The sequence below is a fragment of the Centropristis striata genome, chromosome 11, assembly GCF_030273125.1.
Source record: "Centropristis striata isolate RG_2023a ecotype Rhode Island chromosome 11, C.striata_1.0, whole genome shotgun sequence".
NCBI lineage: Eukaryota > Metazoa > Chordata > Actinopteri > Perciformes > Serranidae > Centropristis > Centropristis striata.
This window is the reverse complement of record NC_081527.1, coordinates 22,568,621-22,587,712: the sequence shown is the minus strand read 5'-3', so window position 1 is coordinate 22,587,712 and position 19,092 is coordinate 22,568,621. Positions and strand designations below refer to the sequence as shown.

Sequence of the window (19,092 nt, the reverse complement as noted above, 5' to 3'; positions counted from 1 at the left end):
ATGATCGTCGGCCTGCTTTTGCTGCTTCTCATGGAGGTCTGTCCGGCTCAGAGCACAGGTGAGCTCATTTACAGAGAATTCACTGTAATTTTACATCAAAGACCATTTTAATATTTTTTATAATGCTGTAAATTAATATAATGTCCCATTATATTATTTACAGACTTAAAGTTTTATTTTATGGTTAATGTTTGTAATAAAAGTGATATGTGTTTTTATTTGTAGAATACAGTATGTTTCTGTAGAGTAACTGCTGATCCGTGACGCTCGCTGTGTTCTGTCTCGTCCTCAGGGTCGGCTGCTATCAGCTGTGCGGCCTGTCACCAGCTGGCTCGCTGCCACTCTTCCCTCCAGGACAACGTGGAGACTGTGGGCGTGTCCTGTAGTTGTGAGGACGGTGTGGTTGGAGACGGCGCCACGTGCTACAACAAGAGCACCTGCAACGACGACTGCTGCGGCCGAGGCTTCCGCTGGTCGCCGCTGCACGGCTGTGTGGACGTGGACGAGTGTTCGCTGCCCCTCCCTCCCTGCGGCCCCGGCCAGCTCTGCGAAAACACCCGCGGCTCCTTCACCTGCCTGCTGCCCGCCGATTCACATCAGGCAGCAACCAAAACCAAACCACGATCGGTGGTGTTCAGCTGCGGGGATACACAGTGCCCCTTTGGTCAGGACTGCCTCCAGGAGAACGGCTTGGCTCGCTGCATCGACCCGTGTCAGCACTACACGCCGTTAGATGACGCCTGGCGAGCCACAGACTTCAGGACAGACCCGTCGTCTGTGGCCTGTGACAGCCGTTCAGACTGGCAGGGCTGGTACCGCCTGTTTGTAGGTAACAGCAGCGTTCGGATGCCGGAGTGATGCATCGAGAGTCACATGTGTGGCACCGACACCCCGCTGTGGCTGCTCACGCCCCACCCGCCGCAGTCTGAGGGTATTGTACGGGCGGATGTCTGTGGCAGCTGGGAGGGAGGCTGCTGCCAGTTTCACTCCAACATCATCCATGTGAAAGCCTGCCCAAGAAACTATTACGTCTACAAGCTTGTAAGCCCAAACTTGTGTAGGCTGGCTTACTGCGCAGGTACGCAACAAAGATTAATTTATTCTGTGTAGAGTCGAGGCTGAATGCTGGATCAGATCTACAGACCTGTTAGAGTCCGAGGAGCCACAGAGATTAACATTCAGCCACTATCTGAAAAGATTTACCACAAACCCCCAAAACTTCTCTGGAGCCGATCAGAGTTTATTCTCAAACAAGAATAAGACCTGAGTTGATCTCTGAAACTTCAACCATAAATGCAAAATTTTGCATCAGATTATTTAATGTAATCGCCTCCTGATATCTGCTGAATCTCCTTATTTTCTAAAATAATAACTTCCTCCCTCGTTACAAGACGGTCATATTGTTTTAATCTGGACGATGAGTCCACGTGTACTAAAGATGATCATGTGTTAAAAGATCATCTGGTGCATCAGAATCACTCATGGATTTGTTGTTGTTGTTGTGTTCCTAATCAGATGTCAACACTGTGGTGTGTGACAGCTGTGCTGACGGTGAGACCTGTGTGAGCGACGACAAGATCAGTTGGAGGTGTGAACGTCCAGGTGAGACCCTGACACGAAGCTGCTGGAACACACAGTGACGGTTCTTCAGCTCACAGTCGGCCTCCCCTTACCTCGCCATCTGAAAGATCTTCTACAAGTTACATTAACCAGGACGCCAAACAAATGTGTTGAAAATTTTATTGACATTTTGACCGGCAAATTTTAACAGGCGAAAGAAAAAGTGATCTAATGTTTGTTTCTATCCGCTACTGTTATGATTATTAAGAGTCGGTTCAATGAGTCAGCAGCAGGGGGCGCCACCTCTACAATCAAAAGTATCAGAGCCCCACCCCCGACCATTAAACCTTCTGTGACGTTTTATTTGACTTCTAAGAAATTATGGTGTAATGCGCAAATTCAAAATACAGAATAAAACACACATGTTGGGTCTCTAAAGAGGTTCTTCAGGTAAAGGGTTCTCACATCATTACATCCTAATAGATTCTAGTAACCTCAGGATAATTACAATTTTTAGGATTCTAAATACATTGTGATCAAAACACTCGTATCAAAGCTTGTTTCCTGTTTTCGTTTAGCTTCTAACCCTCAGGTGAGGTTGGTGAATGGAAACACGCCTTGCTCTGGTAGAGTGGAAGTCCTCCACAACAACCAGTGGGGAACAGTCTGTGATGATGATTGGGGTCTAAACGACGCCCAGGTGGTCTGCAGACAGCTACAGTGTGGCCCCGCCCAAACTGCAACTATCACCGCCCACTTTGGACAGGGCACCGGGCAGATCTGGATGGATAATGTGGCCTGTTCAGGCAGCGAATCTTCATTATTTAACTGTGGCCATAATGGGTTTGGATCACATAACTGTGTCCATGGTGAAGATGCAGGTGTCATCTGTTCAGGTTAGTCACATTTATTGCAGACTGAAGTCATCCAAGCTTGACAGTGCCAGAACCTTATCCTTAATCCCAGTTACATCTTTCACAATGTTTAACCTGACCCCACCCTCAGCCTCGCCCCAACATTCATTATTTAAATGTGGCCATAATGGGTTGGGATCACAAATTTCAGGAGGAAAAAGAAACTCCAAAAACTTCTCTAAAGCCAATCAGTTGAAGGCAAAAAGAGTTTATCTCAAACAAGAACCAACCCGAGTTGAACTCCAGAATATCTACTAAAAACTGCAGATGTGAGTGATGTGTTGAGGATGATGTGCGGCAGTTTCACCTGGCAGAGCACAGGAACCGCGTTCTCACTCGGTCCTCATGGCGCTGCTGCTGTGACATCATCTCCATGGCAACACTCGCTGAAACCTTTCATCTGCAACCAAACAGAAGAACGTCTGCACTTTAATTGTCTGTCTTGTATATTTAACCCTCGTGTTGTCCTGGGGAACGACCCCCAGGACAACACGCGGTTTAACTCAAAGACAGGTATACTTTTGATGTAAACAAGGTCTGTTGGCCATAAACTCCAAAACCAAGGGAAACATTTGTGGTAATGTGTTGGACTGAAGTAAAACTGAAGGTGTTACACAGAATTAATTGACAATTTATACCATATGCTTTAAATAACAGTCAAACCAGACGACAAAAGGTGTACGGGGACATTACGGGGGTTAACAATGAAGAGTTTGTGCAGGATGTCCGTGTCTCTCAGACCGGTCGCTGGTCTGCAGAGTTTTTAAACCACATGCTAGGATCTGCTCAGCTCACTTGGAACCAAAAAGAGGTGGCACCAAAAAAATACCAGGTACTATCCACAAGTTCTGCTAGTGGTACCAAGCAATGAAATAAGAGCTTTAGACGGGTTCTAGAAGTCCTTCAGAGGGAGTTCCATGGGTCCAACAGAAGTTACAGAGATCCCTCAGGGGTTCCTACAGGTCTTCATAGGTTCCATATGTCGAATTCTGAAGGTTCTTCAAACTTCCCCACTGGTCCTTAAAAAGGTTCTAGGATGGACTTTAATAGAATCAGCTGTCAGTGATCTTGTCTTCGTCTGGATATCTGTAACATTGATTCTTACTATTCAAAATTTCTTCTGATCAATCCACAGATTGTTTAAAATAACAAAAACACTCGTATCAAAGCTTGTTTCCTTTTTTCCTGTTAAGCTTCTGACTCTCAGGTGAGGTTGGTGAATGGAAACACGCCGTGCTCCGGCAGAGTGGAAGTCCTCCACAACAACCAATGGGGAACAGTCTGTGATGATGGGTGGGATCTAAACGACGCCCAGGTGGTCTGCAGACAGCTACAGTGTGGCCCCGCCCAAACTGCAACTATCACCGCCCACTTTGGACAGGGCACCGGGCAGATCTGGATGGATAATGTGGCCTGTTCAGGCAGCGAATCTTCATTATTTAACTGTGGCCATAATGGGTTTGGATCACATAACTGTGTCCATGGTGAAGATGCAGGTGTCATCTGTTCAGGTTAGTCACATTTATTGCAGACTGAAGTCATCCAAGCTTGACAGTGCCGTTGCTCCGTTATCTAACTTTAACCAGAACCAAACCTTATCCTTAATCCCAGTTACATCTTTCACAATGTTTAACTTGACCCCACCCTCAGCCTCGCCCCAACACTGAGGAGGAACCAGACTCCAGGTGTTTTCAGACCAAGTGGGAGTTCTGGGGATTCCCTGAGAGGAAGTACCCAACAGGGAGTTCTACAAACGTTTGCCGACAGTAACAAAGTGACGTAAACCCCCATCACATATATTCTCTGTAAAGCTTGGAATTCAATATCGGCCCATTTCTCCATGTTTACAGTTTTGTGTTGTCTTTGTGTTTGACCGCTCAACGTGTCTCACATCGCGGTCGAATCCTTTTCTGCTGGGAGAGTAACAACTCTGAAACAGGACATCAAAAAGTTCCTCAAAACAAAGTTCTAAGAACTACAGTTGTTCCTTCCTTTTTAGCCATGTGTAGCTGGTCTCGCCTAAAACTTTGGTGTGCTGCAATCTCTGCGTTGTGTTTATATATGGTAAGGAAGGAGATGCTGACAACTGCTGGTCTGCTTGGCTGGGGTGTATTTATTCAGTGTAAAACACAAAAAAATCAGTACAGCAACATCTCATGACCAGTCTCCAAAAGCACACCTCTCCTCTGCAGGGCTAAAAGCTGAGTGTCTTATAGCATTTACTATGTTCAATTACATTAAATTGAACCAATAAAACAAAATACATCCTATTCAATTGTGCAATCACAGAAATATTTATCCACCCAACAGCAGCAGTCTTTTATATTTTATGCATTAACAACATGACAAAATAACAAATAGGGGAGCTCACATACATGTGTACAACACATAAAAATCAGTACAGCAACATCTCATGACCAGTCTCCAAAAGCACACCTTTAAAAGGAAGGTACATAACAACAAACTGCATCAGAAACGGTCTCCATGCTCTGGTAGCATAACTTAAAAACAGCGAGTTAACTTGCTACTCTGAAGTGCTGTACATGACAAAAAAAATAGATATACACACTAGAGCAAACATTATGCTAATGAAATACAACATATGTGACCTATACAAAGTACAATTTGCATCGATATTTAGCGTTTTTTAACATTTTAACACACTATTAGCAAGAGCACTTGTGCGGTCTTACCTCTCCTCTGCAGGAGAGTATACTCTCTTCCGGCGAAACAGCCAGAAGTGACATCACCGAAATGTCAAAGGTCCCCAAAATAAATACAGAAACAGCATTTTTATATGAAAACTAACAGTGAAACATGAACAGAAAATAAATAAATGGACTTTTGGTGAAATATAAACCATCTCATTTATACACCGGTTACACATGCAACACAATAAAAAGGAGGTTCTTAAAACTATTTTCTTGAGAATGTTAAAAAGGTGTCAAACACATTTATCTTTCGTTCCAGTAGGACCTATACCACCTCCAGTATCAAATCCCACAATCTTGATTTAGTTTAAAATATTTGGATGTTATATATAATGTTTTGTTTTTCCTCCGTATGACATTTGGTAAATTCACTAATTTACCAAGAAACTATTAAATTATTCATTAAATCTATGAGTCACTTAAAACATTTACATGGTGAAAAATCTGTCAACATGTTGAATTTCAAAATTCAGCCAGTTGAAACTGTGTTGTGCTACAATGACAAAGACTCTAACACCCATAATGCCTTGCTCCTGTTGACCTGTGCTTCACGTGTCGTCTTCAGGTGAACTTGGTGGTTTTCCAGAGCCGGAGCTGGAGTGTGGACAGGACCGGCTGCGTCTGACGATCCAGAAGAGTCTGCTGCAGGAGCGCGGGCTGAACCCCTCCTCAGCTCACATGATTGACCCGCAGTGCCACGAGCAGGTGGACCGCCCGGCCGAGATGTGGTACCTGGTGGAGCGGAAGAAGGGGCTCTGTGGAAACAGGGTGCAGGTGAGTTCACGTCTGGGAATTCTTATTATACTATGATCGCATTCTGCCTCCACATCCACAGAGCAACACCGTCCTCAACGATCCGTGTCAATAATAACTGATGGAGTTCCTCAGGGTTGTATACTGGGTCCTTTATATTTGAATTTGGCTAAAGTTGCATAATAGTTTTATTTCTTGGCACACAAAAAAACACAAAAAACATCTGACATGTTGTCATCTAATTCAGTTTATAACGCTCCCTGCAGTTCTGATTTCCATTTCATATATTCACATTTATTTGTTGGTTGCACAATGAAAGGCAGGTTATTCCCCTCATACTGCACAAGAAAAACAAAACAAAACTCTTTTTAATGGTGGAGTACATGCTGCGGATGCTTCTGTATCAGGTTCAGAATCAGCTTTTTTTGTTTCATTGTTAGCAAGCTAGAAACACGTCGGACAGAGAAACGTCTCAGCTCTGTAAAAGGCAACTGTGTCCTCTCTTCTTCTTCTTCTTGATGTTTTTTATGTTACACTATGTGATAGTATGTGTATTATGTTATTCTGTGCCATGTGATGCAAGACAATTTTTCATGCAAATGGAGTTTTATCTTTGAACTTGTGTTAGTGTGCCAACCCGTTCTCATTCCCAAAGCGTAATATACCGACGATTTGTCACACCCCTAGACGTATCATACTGGCGCAAAGGGTACCCTTCCACGTCTGTGTGAAACACTCTGGGTTCTCAATTGACTCCAATATAAACCCGCTCGCGGCGCTGAGAAACGCTTAGAGCAGAGGCTTACAGCCATCTATTCACTCCAATAATATCCCGACCACGGCCCTCCATGACGCTGCCAACAACAATCTGAATGGAGAACCGAGCACCCTGTGCACGGAAGTATTTTTCTCCCTATTTTAAGGATTTCTTTTAATGACATCGTCAACATTTCTCAACACAAACACATCAAAGTCTCACTGATAATTCAACAATAAAATAGCTTCATGTTGTGGCTCTCAGAATCATTTTTTTCTCCTTCGATTCTGAGAAATAAACTTTTATTTGTTTGTTTTGCGGCACTCCACTGGCGGACATTTCTCTCATTTTTAGTGAAAAAATATATATATTTTGACTTTGTTTCTGCATAAAAATGGATTTTGATTACATTTCTAGCGAGAAATATATGTTTTATTTTCTTAATTTTTCACTCAGTGAATGTACATAATCACTTTGTGGCGAAGATCTCGCCAGAAAAAGACGATCCGCTGTGTTTTATTTTGAAATCTGTTTTATTTTGTAATCTACCGCGATCATACCGGATGTGGTCCGATCCTCGCGGATGTGCTGTGCGATCTCATTGAATCGCGCTTCACTGTAAATGGCCCCGACTCTGCTCTCCTGTTTTAGTTAAAATATCTTCATTAAACAAACATTGTTGTCTTTTTTTAGCATAGATAATATACATACAGTGTAATTATTTATTAGACAGTGTGTGATATTCGATATATTGGGTAGAAATAGGTTTTCACAACCCTAATAGGGAAGAACTACAAAACGAGAGGTCTAGGGAGTTGTAGTTTTTTTAATAAAACAGGTTTTTCCCTAAAATTGGAAGTTGGAAATACTTAATTAGTGGCTTTCCAGGGGTTTGAGGGGATGTCAATCACATTTTTGGCATCAGAATTTAAATATTGTCTTGTTCAATGGGGGATTTGTTATTTTTTCAGCATATCCTAAAGCCCCCCCACTCCCACCCCTTAGTGACTATGCTCACATTATAGTCCATGTCAACACCTTTCTATAACAGTAGGTCTCATGTCTGTAACCCTTTTTGTCTCTTAGTTATAATCATTTAAATATGCCCAAGGGTTAAGGTTCAAAGGTCAATATCTCAAAGCAAGAATATTATAGAACCTTGAAATTGATATATGTTACTCTCCAGGCCAAGACCTTTCCGGTGATGTATTTGGTTTAGCTCTATGACAAAGTTTTATTTTTTTCAAACCTTGGAAATCTGCCCTAACAGACTTAGATTCCCATAGCCCTTTGAGTGCTCTGAGTGCGAGATGTGAAAAAATAAAACTTTGTCATAGAGCTAAACCAAATACATCACCGGAAAGGTCTTGGCCTGGAGAGTGACATATATCAATTTCAAGGTTCTATAATATTCTTGCTTTGAGATATTGACCTTTGAACCTTAACCCTGGGGCATATTTAAATGATTATAACTAAGAGACAAAAAGGGTTACAGACATGAGACCTACTGTTATAGAAAGGTGTTGACATGGACTATAATGTGAGCATAGTCATTAAGGGGTGGGAGTGGGGGGGCTTTAGGATATGCTGAAAAAATAACAAATCCCCCATTGAACAAGACATTATTTAAATTCTGATGCCAAAAATGTGATTGACATCCCCTCAAACCCCTGGAAAGCCACTAATTAAGTATTTCCAACTTCCAATTTTAGGGAAAAACCTGTTTTATTAAAAAAACTACAACTCCCTAGACCTCTCGTTTTGTAGTTCTTCCCTATTAGGGTTGTGAAAACCTATTTCTACCCAATATATCAAATATCACACACTGTCTAATAAATAATTACACTGTATGTATATTATCTATGCTAAAAAAAGACAACAATGTTTGTTTAATGAAGATATTTTAACTAAAACAGGAGAGCAGAGTCGGGGCCATTTACAGTGAAGCGCGATTCAATGAGATCGCACAGCACATCCGCGAGGATCGGACCACATCCAGTATGATCGCGGTAGATTACAAAATAAAACAGATTTCAAAATAAAACACAGCGGATCGTCTTTTTCTGGCGAGATCTTCGCCACAAAGTGATTATGTACATTCACTGAGTGAATATTAAGAAAATAAAACATATATTTCTCGCTAGAAATGTAATCAAAATCCATTTTTATGCAGAAACAAAGTCAAAATATATATTTTTTTCACTAAAAATGAGAGAAATGTCCGCCAGTGGTGTGCCGTAAAACAAACAAATAAAAGTTTATTTCTCAGAATCGAAGGAGAAAAAAATGATAGTGAGAGCCACAACATGAAGCTATTTTATTGTTGAATTATCAGTGAGACTTTGATGTGTTTGTGTTGAGAAATGTTGACGATGTCATTAAAAGAAATCCTTAAAATAGGGGGAAAAATACTTCCGTGCACAGGGTCCTCGGTTCTCCATTCAGATTGTCGTTGGCAGCGTCATGGAGGGCCGTGGTCGGGATATTATTGGAGTGAATAGACGGCTGTAAGCCTCTGCTCTAAGCGTTTCTCAGCGCCGCGAGCGGGTTTATATTGGAGTCAATTGAGAACCCAGAGCGTTTCACACAGACGTGGAAGGGTACCCTTTGCTTCAGTATGATACGTCTAGGGGTGTGACAAATCGTCGGTATATTACGCTTTGGGAATGAGAATGGGTTGAGTGTGCAGCAGGCTTGTTAGCTCGTTAGCTTGTTGACTTCAGTGTCACACTGTTTACAGACAATGAGCTGAACAAAGTTGCGACTCACCTGGTGATTGTGATGTTTTTATGTGTGTTTTATGTATGTGTAGCATGCTAATGTTAGCTTTCAGCTACAGCTCTTTTATTTTCACTGATTTCATCACGTTTTTATCTGTTGCAGACCAACGGCTCCCACATCACATACTCCAACATTTTGTTTGTGTACCCAAACGTTTTGAGGGACGTCAAACTGTCTGTCCCAATTAGCATCCCTTTCTCCTGCGTCTTCCCACTCGATGACATCACCAGCCTGAACGCCACCCTTCAGTACCAGCTGCCGGGAGCTCACCGCAACCACACACGGAATTTAAAGTCTGTAGTTTTTTTTCCTCATCTGCTCTGAAGCATCAGGGCTGTTTAACAGTTGACATGTTGTGACTGCTGTCCCTGAACGCCTCGTCTGTCTCGTCTGTCTGCAGTAGGAGACTCGGCGTGGTGCGTTCAGGGGACGCCATTAGAGCGGTGATGACTCTGTACAAGAGGTCGGACTACAGCGAGCCGTTCCCCGCTGGCCCGGTCAGCCTGCCGCTGGGCGCCGCCCTGCACGTCGGCGTCTCCCTGGACTACGACAACAACAGCTTTGTGCTCCTTCTGGAGAACTGCTATGTCACAAACTCCCCCAGTGCCGACGACCCCACCAAGTACTTCCTGATCCAGAACAGGTGAGCTGGCAAATTCAGACATCCTCACAAAAAACAGGAACCTTCTTGTCAGTCTAAAGGTAGATTTTCACAAAAAAAGTTGAGCTCAGCTGCTGTGTGATTGGCCACCTCCTCCAGGTGTCCAGTGGACGGCCGCCACGTGAAGGTGAAGGAAAGCGGCCTGTCGCAGCGCGCTCGCTTCTCGGCGCTGCTCTTCCTGTTCCATGGGATGTATGAGGACGTTTATCTGCACTGCAGGATCAGCCTCTGTAACCGGAACAGCGACCCCTGCAGGCCAGTGAGTGCACTGCAGCCAGAAATGTGTTGGAAGATTTGTCCAGGGTCTGATTCCACAGGTCCAAAAAGAGGTTCTTTTTAATTCCTGAGCCATGTCTCCATTAATGCCAGAGGTCCATCAGGGGGTTCCACAGATTCTTACAAAGGTTCTAGACATTCTTAAAGTAGTCAAACAAAGTCTTAAAGTCTTGGTCCCAGAAGTTCAAAGAAGGATTCATACATTCTCAAAAAGGCCCTACAGGTTCTTAAATGATTTTCAGAAGTTCAAGAGGCTCTAGAGGTTCTTAAGGTCCCACAGAGTTCTAGAGGTCTCGACTGACTCAGAAAATATTCAAGACGTTACAGAGTAAATCTGTTGGGGTTTCCAGTGAGGTTCTTGAAATCCCTAATGCAGTCATGATAGATTTCTTTAAGGAGTTCTACAGATCCTTTAAGGGGCTGAAAAAGATATTCCAATGGTTCTAGAGATTCTAGAAGTTCAAAGGGGGGAGGAGTCCTGGGTTCCTGAAAAAGGCTCACAGGGTTCTTATAGGATTCTCAGAGGTCTTTGACAAGGTTCTACTAATCTGGTCTTAAATATCAGGAAGAAGTTCCCTTGAGTTAAAGACATCTCAAAGGTTCTGAATTGACCCTGAAGAAATGCAAGAGTTTATAGAGTAGATGGGGTCTCACTGGTTTCTTAAAGTTGGTTGAGTCCTGTAAGGTGTTCTAGAGGTTCCAACAAGAACCTGAATGAGCTTAGATGTTCCTACAGGTCTTAGAAGAAGTCCCATATAAAGTCTCAGAGGTCTGGAGGGACTTCAGGGTTCTTTAACTTGTCTTTTTATTTTCATGTTGTGTCGTGTTTATTCCTCATCAGCAAACTTTGATGACTTTCTTTCAGAACTGTTCCAGACGCCGGGCTCGGTCCACCACCGCAGCCTCGACCAATCAGCTCCCTGTCACCTTCGGACCAATCGGCTGCGAGTATTTCCTCTAACGACAGCAGAATAAAGTTTAATCGTGGTTCTAGTCAGACGTAGTGATGTTCTGATCTGTGTTCAGGGTCCTGAAACACGACAAGGCTCCGGACGTCCTGCTGGGAGCCAGACTGACTCTCTGGCCCCAGAGTTTTCTGATGAAGATGGTTAATCAGAATCAACGTTTTACACTGTTATTACACTGTTATTACACTGCTATTACACTGCTATTTCATCGTTATTACACGGCTATTGCACTGCTATAGCACTCCTATTACACTATTATTACACTGTTGCATTATGTACAAAACACCTGTGTTTGAGTTGATATTCATGCTGCTTGTCATTGTAAAGCTGAGATTCTTGTGATTATATTGATAAAACCACATTTGAACACGTTAACAAGGAAGTCAAACTTTAAGTTTAGTTCCAAAGTGGAAAAGGTTTTTTTTCCAACAGTAAATCTGTGTCTGACCTGGGATATGATTCCTCTAAATGTCACCTTTCATTGGAGCCCAGAATGACATTTGGTATGTCACCATGGTTACCAAGGATACTATTGGAGTCTCCATGAATACATAATCATAATAATTATTATGATAATTATAAAAACCTGTGTAAAATAGCAATATTTTGAGATGTCTTCATTGTAATATTTTATACTTTGACTCTGTTGTGTTTCAGCTGTAATGATCTACAGGCCTGTATTTACCAACAATATTCAGACGGACAATAAAAATCATATTTTTCACTGTGTTTCAGCTTCTATCACTCAGCAGCATCCTCACTCCTCACTCAGAGTCATTCTGACTCTTTGTTACCTTTCAAATGTGACCAAAACCAGATTTACTCCAAATTCGTGATTCGTTCATTCTTTCCATTTTCAATTGGTAATCAAAATCAAATAATGAAAAATTGACTGGTTATTCTGTTATTTCTTGTCTATTATAAAACAAAAAATGAAACAAATGCTTGTTTTTTCATATTTCAATCTTAGGCTCAGATCAAAAATACAAAATGGAAAAACGGGCACCAGGAATTAATTTGATTTTAATTTTAAATTAGTCGGGTTTACGTGACCCCGAAGTTTGACTGTTGGTCAAATCAGCTGTCCCTATATAATGTAGTGCGCCCATATTGTGATATTTATGGTAAATTCATTGAAACTGCTCAGAGCGAGCTGACATGAAGGATAAACACTTTACTGTCATTCTTTATCACTTTTTTCAGTATAACACTCTTACCAGCAGAGAGGAGATGAAGTATTAACTTTACATGAACACACCACGTGAAATAGTCAAATTGCGTCGCACCAAAAATGTGTTTGTTGTGTCAGAATAAAGTGTTACACAACCAGGCCAAAAAACAGATAAATATGGAAATAAGATTAATTGCATGATATTCACCGAACTGTTCACTGTGGATTTTTATTTATTTAAATAAAACGCCTTTGGCTATAGACTACAGTAAAATATTAAATTATATTAAAATTCATAATAAAATGCACTTGAATATTTACTGTACAGTAAATTTTCAAGTGCATTTTAAACTGATATTCCACAGTGAAACGTCGTGTAAGTTTGTGAGAATATACCTGAGGTCCTCTGGAATGTACCTGAAGTTGAATTAGTGACTGGAAACAGACATTTTAATTTTAATAATTTTTTAATATAATGTAATATTTTACTGTACAGTCTATATCCAAAGGCGCTATTTTTAAAAAAATCCACAGTGAACTGTTCGGTGAATATCATGCAATTAATCTTATTTTCATATTTATCTGTTTTTTGGCCTGGTTGTGTAACACTTTATTCTGAAAACCGCACGTCGACACAACAAACACAATTTAATTATTTCATGTGGTGTGTACATGTAAAGTTAATACTTCATCTCCTCTCTGCTGGTAAGTTTTATACTGTAAAAAGGTACTACTGGTTTGAAGCGAATGACGGCTCACTTGACCGCAGTCAAACTTCCGGGTCACGTAATCCCAACCAATTAAATATTAAAATCAAATTCAGTCCTGGTGCCCGTTTTTCCATTTCGTATTTTTGATCTGAGCCTAATATTGAAATATGAAAAAACAAGCATTTTGTTCGTTTTTTGTGTTATAATAAAAAACAAATAACAAAATAACCAGTCAATTTTTCATTATTTGATTTTTGATTGCTGTCATGAGTTATTACTCATTTATGAAGAACGAGGACTTACTCAACTTGCTGCGTCATTTATTGATGAACATGCGAGCATCACATAGACATCCTGTTTACCTAAGTGACGTCACAACCCAACTATGGTGGCCTGTAATCACATCTCACCACATCTCCCCTCTCAAGTTGGTAGACTCACATTTTTAAACAAAGATGTATCCTCATAGCATAAACATAAACATAGAGAACATAACTGCTTTTAAATCTAGGACATCGGGGTAGATTGCCCTCAGTCCACAGCATCGTAGGGATTATTCTGCCCTTGATAGATGCTGTTCCTATTAATGTAACCGTTTGGAAAGTCCTTCATAAACTCAGCATTAACAACACAGGATGTGATATTACAGACCTATGATTCCCTTTTGTTAACTGAATCAAAAGTCACATTTCTTCAAGAAAAACAATCAGCAACATATAACATACTGTACTGCATACATATTACTTTGCAAGAGCACATCTCTCAGACACTGATGGCCTTGTGCTATACCAAGACCGGCTGGTCATACCTGCTGCACTAAGGGCCAATGTGCTGAAACAGCTGCACCACGGGCACCAGGGACTAACACGGTGCTGGGCACGCGCCAGGATGTCGGTGTGGTGGCCATGTATCAGTGCAGAGATCACACAAATAGTGTCAACATGCAAATTCTGCATTGAGAACAAACCTACCCAGAGACACAAGCCTCTGCTGACCACACCTCTGCCAGAAGGCCCCTGGCAGCAAATAGCTGCTGATTTGTGTGAGTTTGAGAGGGAGGATTATCTCATCATGACTGACGACTATTCTAGGGACATTGAAATTACTCGCCTGTCATCAACTTCGAGCCGTCAAGTCATCAACAGGCTCAAGAGCATGTTTGTGAGATGGGGCATCCCACTAGAACTGGTGAGCGACAATGCCACACAGTTTCCGTCTGCAGAGTTTCAGGACTTCAGCCAGGAATACGGGTTTGTGCACACAACATCTAGCCGGCATTATCCCCAGGCTAACGGTGCTGTGGAGCGTGCCGTTCAGACAGCAAAACACATCCTGAAACAGCTTGACCCGCATCTGGCTCTTATGTGCTACAAGGCGACCCCTAGTGCTGCAACAGGAGTGTGTCCAGCTTTGCTCATGGCTGGAAGACACATTCGAACCACTCTCCCTATGCTGGAGGGCAACTTACTAGCTACTCCTGTGGACAGACAGAAAGATAGCCAGACCAAGTCAGCCTATCGGTTCTTCCATGACCGCTGCAGTCTGTGACATTACAGTGATGTTGGCACCTGTGTCAATTTTAAACTCAACAGTGCAACCGTTAACAGGTAACTCCACGAGCCACTCATCTTCTGAATCTGGCTGCTCAATTATGGCTGTCTCAGGTTCAGTCACTGCTCCCAGGAAAAACACATCATCTCCGTCAATTGTGTCATTAGAAGCCACTTTCACTTCCTTCAGCATCTTTGTTTTACAGGCCGCTTCGAAATGTCCAATTTTATTGCACTTTCTGGATCTTTTATTCTTAGCTGGGCAGGGCTGTGTTTTCCCATGTTGTCTAGTGCAGCGCGTACATGCAGCCACAGGTTCTGTCTCACGGTATGCTTGCTGTCTCCGCCATTTTCCGCCATTGTTGCTCCTTCTAGTGCGAAGCTTCACGAGTCATTTATTGATGGACATACGCGACATCCTGTTTACCTAAGTGACATCACAACCCAACTACGGTGGCCTGTACACTCTAAGAAATGATTCATGGAGTTAGTAGGTACAGCTCAAAATCAACAGCTTTTTCTGTATAAAAAAATAAGTTTGTTATGTTTATACATTATAATGAGTTGATAACTTAATTTAATAAGTTTGTCTAACTGAAAATAAATAAAAAAGTTTTAACTCAATAATGCATGGATTTTCAACGGATATTTCTGCCTCAACTCAACATGTAGGTGTATTCAGTTTGCACAACTTAAAAATCCATGTCCATGTTACTTAATTAGCTGAGTACAAGGCTGAGCGCGAACAGACCATGCGGCATTGCCAGTTGGAAGTGGAGGACACGAGTGAGCACAGCACACATCTGCTAACTTTGCGGTTTGGTGAGTAAAAATTGACACATATTAGTCACAGCAGCTAATCAGTAGTCAGTATAAGAAATAGTTTTACACAACACTAGGTGATTTTTCTTGGTCAGCAGTGCTACTGTGTAAGCTAGCAGTAACTCCTAGTAATTTGGTCTAACCGTATTGCTAAGTTTTGTTTTTTAGGTTGGTTTAGTCAGCCATTGCAGCACCAAAATCCACATTGACGACGAGAATATTATATATATTATAATATAATATATTATATATAGAGTTGCTTTTGTTAACAGCGCATGTGTATTTCTCCCTGCCCATTTCGTTGCAGTAATTTGTGTGAATTTTCTTTTGTTTTCCATCTTGAAAAAAAAAACAGTTAAATCAAATTTATTGTTATTAAGTTGCAAGTTGTAGGCATCATAGCTTAGGTCTAACCGTATTGGCTGCTAAGTTTTGTTTTTTAGGTTGCAAATGTTGATTGGCACTGGTTAACTTTGTTTCTTTCAAATTAATTTAAAACTTGTAGTGTTTGAGCAGCAATAGCCTCATGGCTAGGCTGTAGGTTACTGCACTCATTCGGTTTGTTTTAGTCAGCCATTGCAGCACCAAAATCCACATTGACGACGAGAATATTATATATATTATAATATAATATATTATATATAGAGTTGCTTTTGTTAACAGCGCATGTGTATTTCTCCCTGCCCATTTCGTTGCAGTAGTTTGTGTGAATTTTCTTTTGTTTTCCATCTTGAAAAACAGTTCAATCAAATGTATTGTTATTAAGTTGCAAGTTGTAGGCATCATAGCTTTCTGATTTACCTTAATTTAAGTTATTTGAACAGAACTGCTAGTTTTCAAAAATGAAGTGTGTAATGTGTTCTACAATTAAACAAACAAATAGCAGGCGGCTTGTTTACATAAAAGAACTATGTGCATGTGAAATGTTCCCTCTACAAACAAACTTAAAACATTTATGCTGATTCTGACCAACCAGGATGGTGATGGGGATATCACAGGCGAAGTGATGAAGATCGTTCCAACAGGTGGCATACCTGCAACCCATGCAAAGATTGTCCTGGAGGGAACCGAGGTCCTAATGGATGACATGGATATTCCCAGAGCCTGTGCCTTGCTAATGGGGCTAATATATGCACTCAACCTCAGCTACCCAAAAGAACTGAAAAGCACTTTCAAAGTCTTTCAAAAGATCTTTCTTGAGCTGGATGACCTCAAAGCAAGCCCCAAGGTAATGATGCTTAAAAATAAGCTGTTGTGCTGAAAAGGAAAGAGGCATCTAAGATGTCCTCTTATTAAAAAAAGAAATGTTGCCATGTTGTTTGGAATGTGTTGATTACTGTGTGCTGTTTAATATTGTATTGTGTATTTAATGTTGAGAGTTTAGACATTTGGGTTGTCCTCAAAGTAAGAGGAAATGTTGCGTTATTTGCAATGTGTTGTTTAAATACTGTATAGTATCTGTACTGTTCAGAGACTGTTTTAGAGTCTAAACTCTAAACTATACAATAGTTCAGAGTCTCAAATTAAGAGGAAGTATTGCATTATTTGCAGTGTGTTGTTTACAGTACGTGTAGTGTTGAAAGTTTAGACATTTATGCTCTCCTCAAATTAAGAGGAAATGTTGCATTACAGTATTTGCAATGTGTTGTTTAATTACTGTACTTATTGTGTAGTGTTGAGAGTTAAGACATGTATGCCATCCTCAAATTTCTGCAAGAGGACATGTTACATTATTTGCAATGTGTATAGGCCTTGTGCATGTAGGTGTACTGTTGAGTTTACACCTAGTTCAAAGCAATGTAGGCTATAACTTAAAATGTCACACCGCGAAAATGTTCACATCTAAGTGAGATGCTGACTGTTTGAATAAACAGATCATAAAAGTGGAATTTCAATGTGTGATATTTTCTGACTTAGATAAATAAGTTCTTGTACAAAAAAAATTGTGCTGGCTCAACATAAAAAAAATGAGGTAAGAATTTCCATGGACATTTCTGAGTAGAATGAAAGGAAAATAAATAAGTTAGATTAACTAAAAGGAGTAATTTTAAAACAATTAAAATTAAGTTGGCTTAACTTAAATAAACTTGTAGAGGAATAGGCAAATCATGTTCATTGAACTAAAGTAACTGAGTTGGCTTAACTAGAAAAGTCTTGTGGCATGTACTTAATACTAGCTAAGTTGAAATAACTTAAAAATATCCATGGAAATTCTTACCTCAATTTTTTTGCGTTGAGCCAGCACATCTTTTGTTAGAGTGTAGTCACATCTCACCACAATTGCCATTTGAAAATGGAAAGAATGAATGATACAGGGATTACTCCAAACTGTTCAGGAATAGATTTCACTTTACTCTGGGTCAGCTTTGATCTGATTTTTAGGCGTTTTAAGGTGAATTTGCAGGAATGGTGAGAGGGTTAAAATAAATAATGAAAGATTTGTGATTATTCAATAAAAATAAAGTGAAAACTTGACAAACACGTGTTGGTTTTATTCTGATGGATGTTTCCATTGAAACACCACAGCTCAGATATTAAACTGTGACACTGTGAAGTCCTGCAGCGCCTGAAGGTAACATCACTGTACTGCAGTATAACTGTAGTAATATTATAGTACTATACTACTGTCTGTCTGTCTCCCTGTCTCTCTCTGTCTCACCTGGTTGCCATGGCTCCTGTCCCTCCCTGTCTCTGTGTCCAGCGGAGCGTCTCAGAGACACCCGAGCCGATGGCGTCTCGTGGTCACCTGATCCGAGCGGCTGCTGAATGTTTGATGTCCGTCAGGGATCCTGAGAGACACAAACACCTGAACAGGTCCAGACTGCAGCAGGACTCTGAGGACCAGCAGACAGGTACTTTATGTTTTATTATAACTGTGACATCATCAGCTGCTGTAACAACAGGATCAAAGGTTCACATTATTCTTTTCATTACATGTTGTTTGTTCCTTCAGTTTGTGTCGATCAGCTGCTGCAGTGTTTGTTCTGTCAGAAAGAATAGATGATCTCTGTTACACAAAGTTTAAATTATATGTAATTTGTAATTTGGCAGATCAAAATAACTTTTAATATATGTTCTACTGAAAGATATATAAATAATAAGAGGCAGGGTGTCAGGGTGTGTATATATATATATATATGTATATATGTGTGTGTGTGTGTGTGTGTGTGTGTGTGTGTGTATTTACTGTAGACACACACACACACACACACACATATACATATATATGTATTTACTGTATGTGTGTATATGTATATGATTATATGTTGAAGCAGCGTTGAGTTTCTCTGCATCTGTATCTGAACTCTGCAGATTTTTCTACATTATTTAAAGTGTTTTGCTGCTGTTTGTCCTAATGTTTTTCATGTGTGAAGCACTTTGTTTGCTCGTGTTGCCAACATGTTCTATAAGTTAACTCTCCATTGGCTCGTCCTCCTGCGACAGGTGATGCTGTCAGG

General features: G+C 40.9%; 1 protein-coding gene across 1 annotated transcript; it reads left to right on the top strand.

The window, feature by feature from the left end:
* LOC131980980 (uromodulin-like) lies at positions 1-12,110 on the top strand. Its single transcript, XM_059345281.1, is given in 10 exon segments — positions 1-62; positions 285-1,078; positions 1,516-1,602; positions 3,668-3,985; positions 5,751-5,959; positions 9,579-9,736; positions 9,874-10,119; positions 10,237-10,396; positions 11,279-11,357; positions 11,440-12,110. Coding segments are annotated over 10 exon segments (2,121 nt in total). The 3' UTR covers positions 11,448-12,110.
* The last annotated feature ends 6,982 nt before the right edge of the window (positions 12,111-19,092 follow it).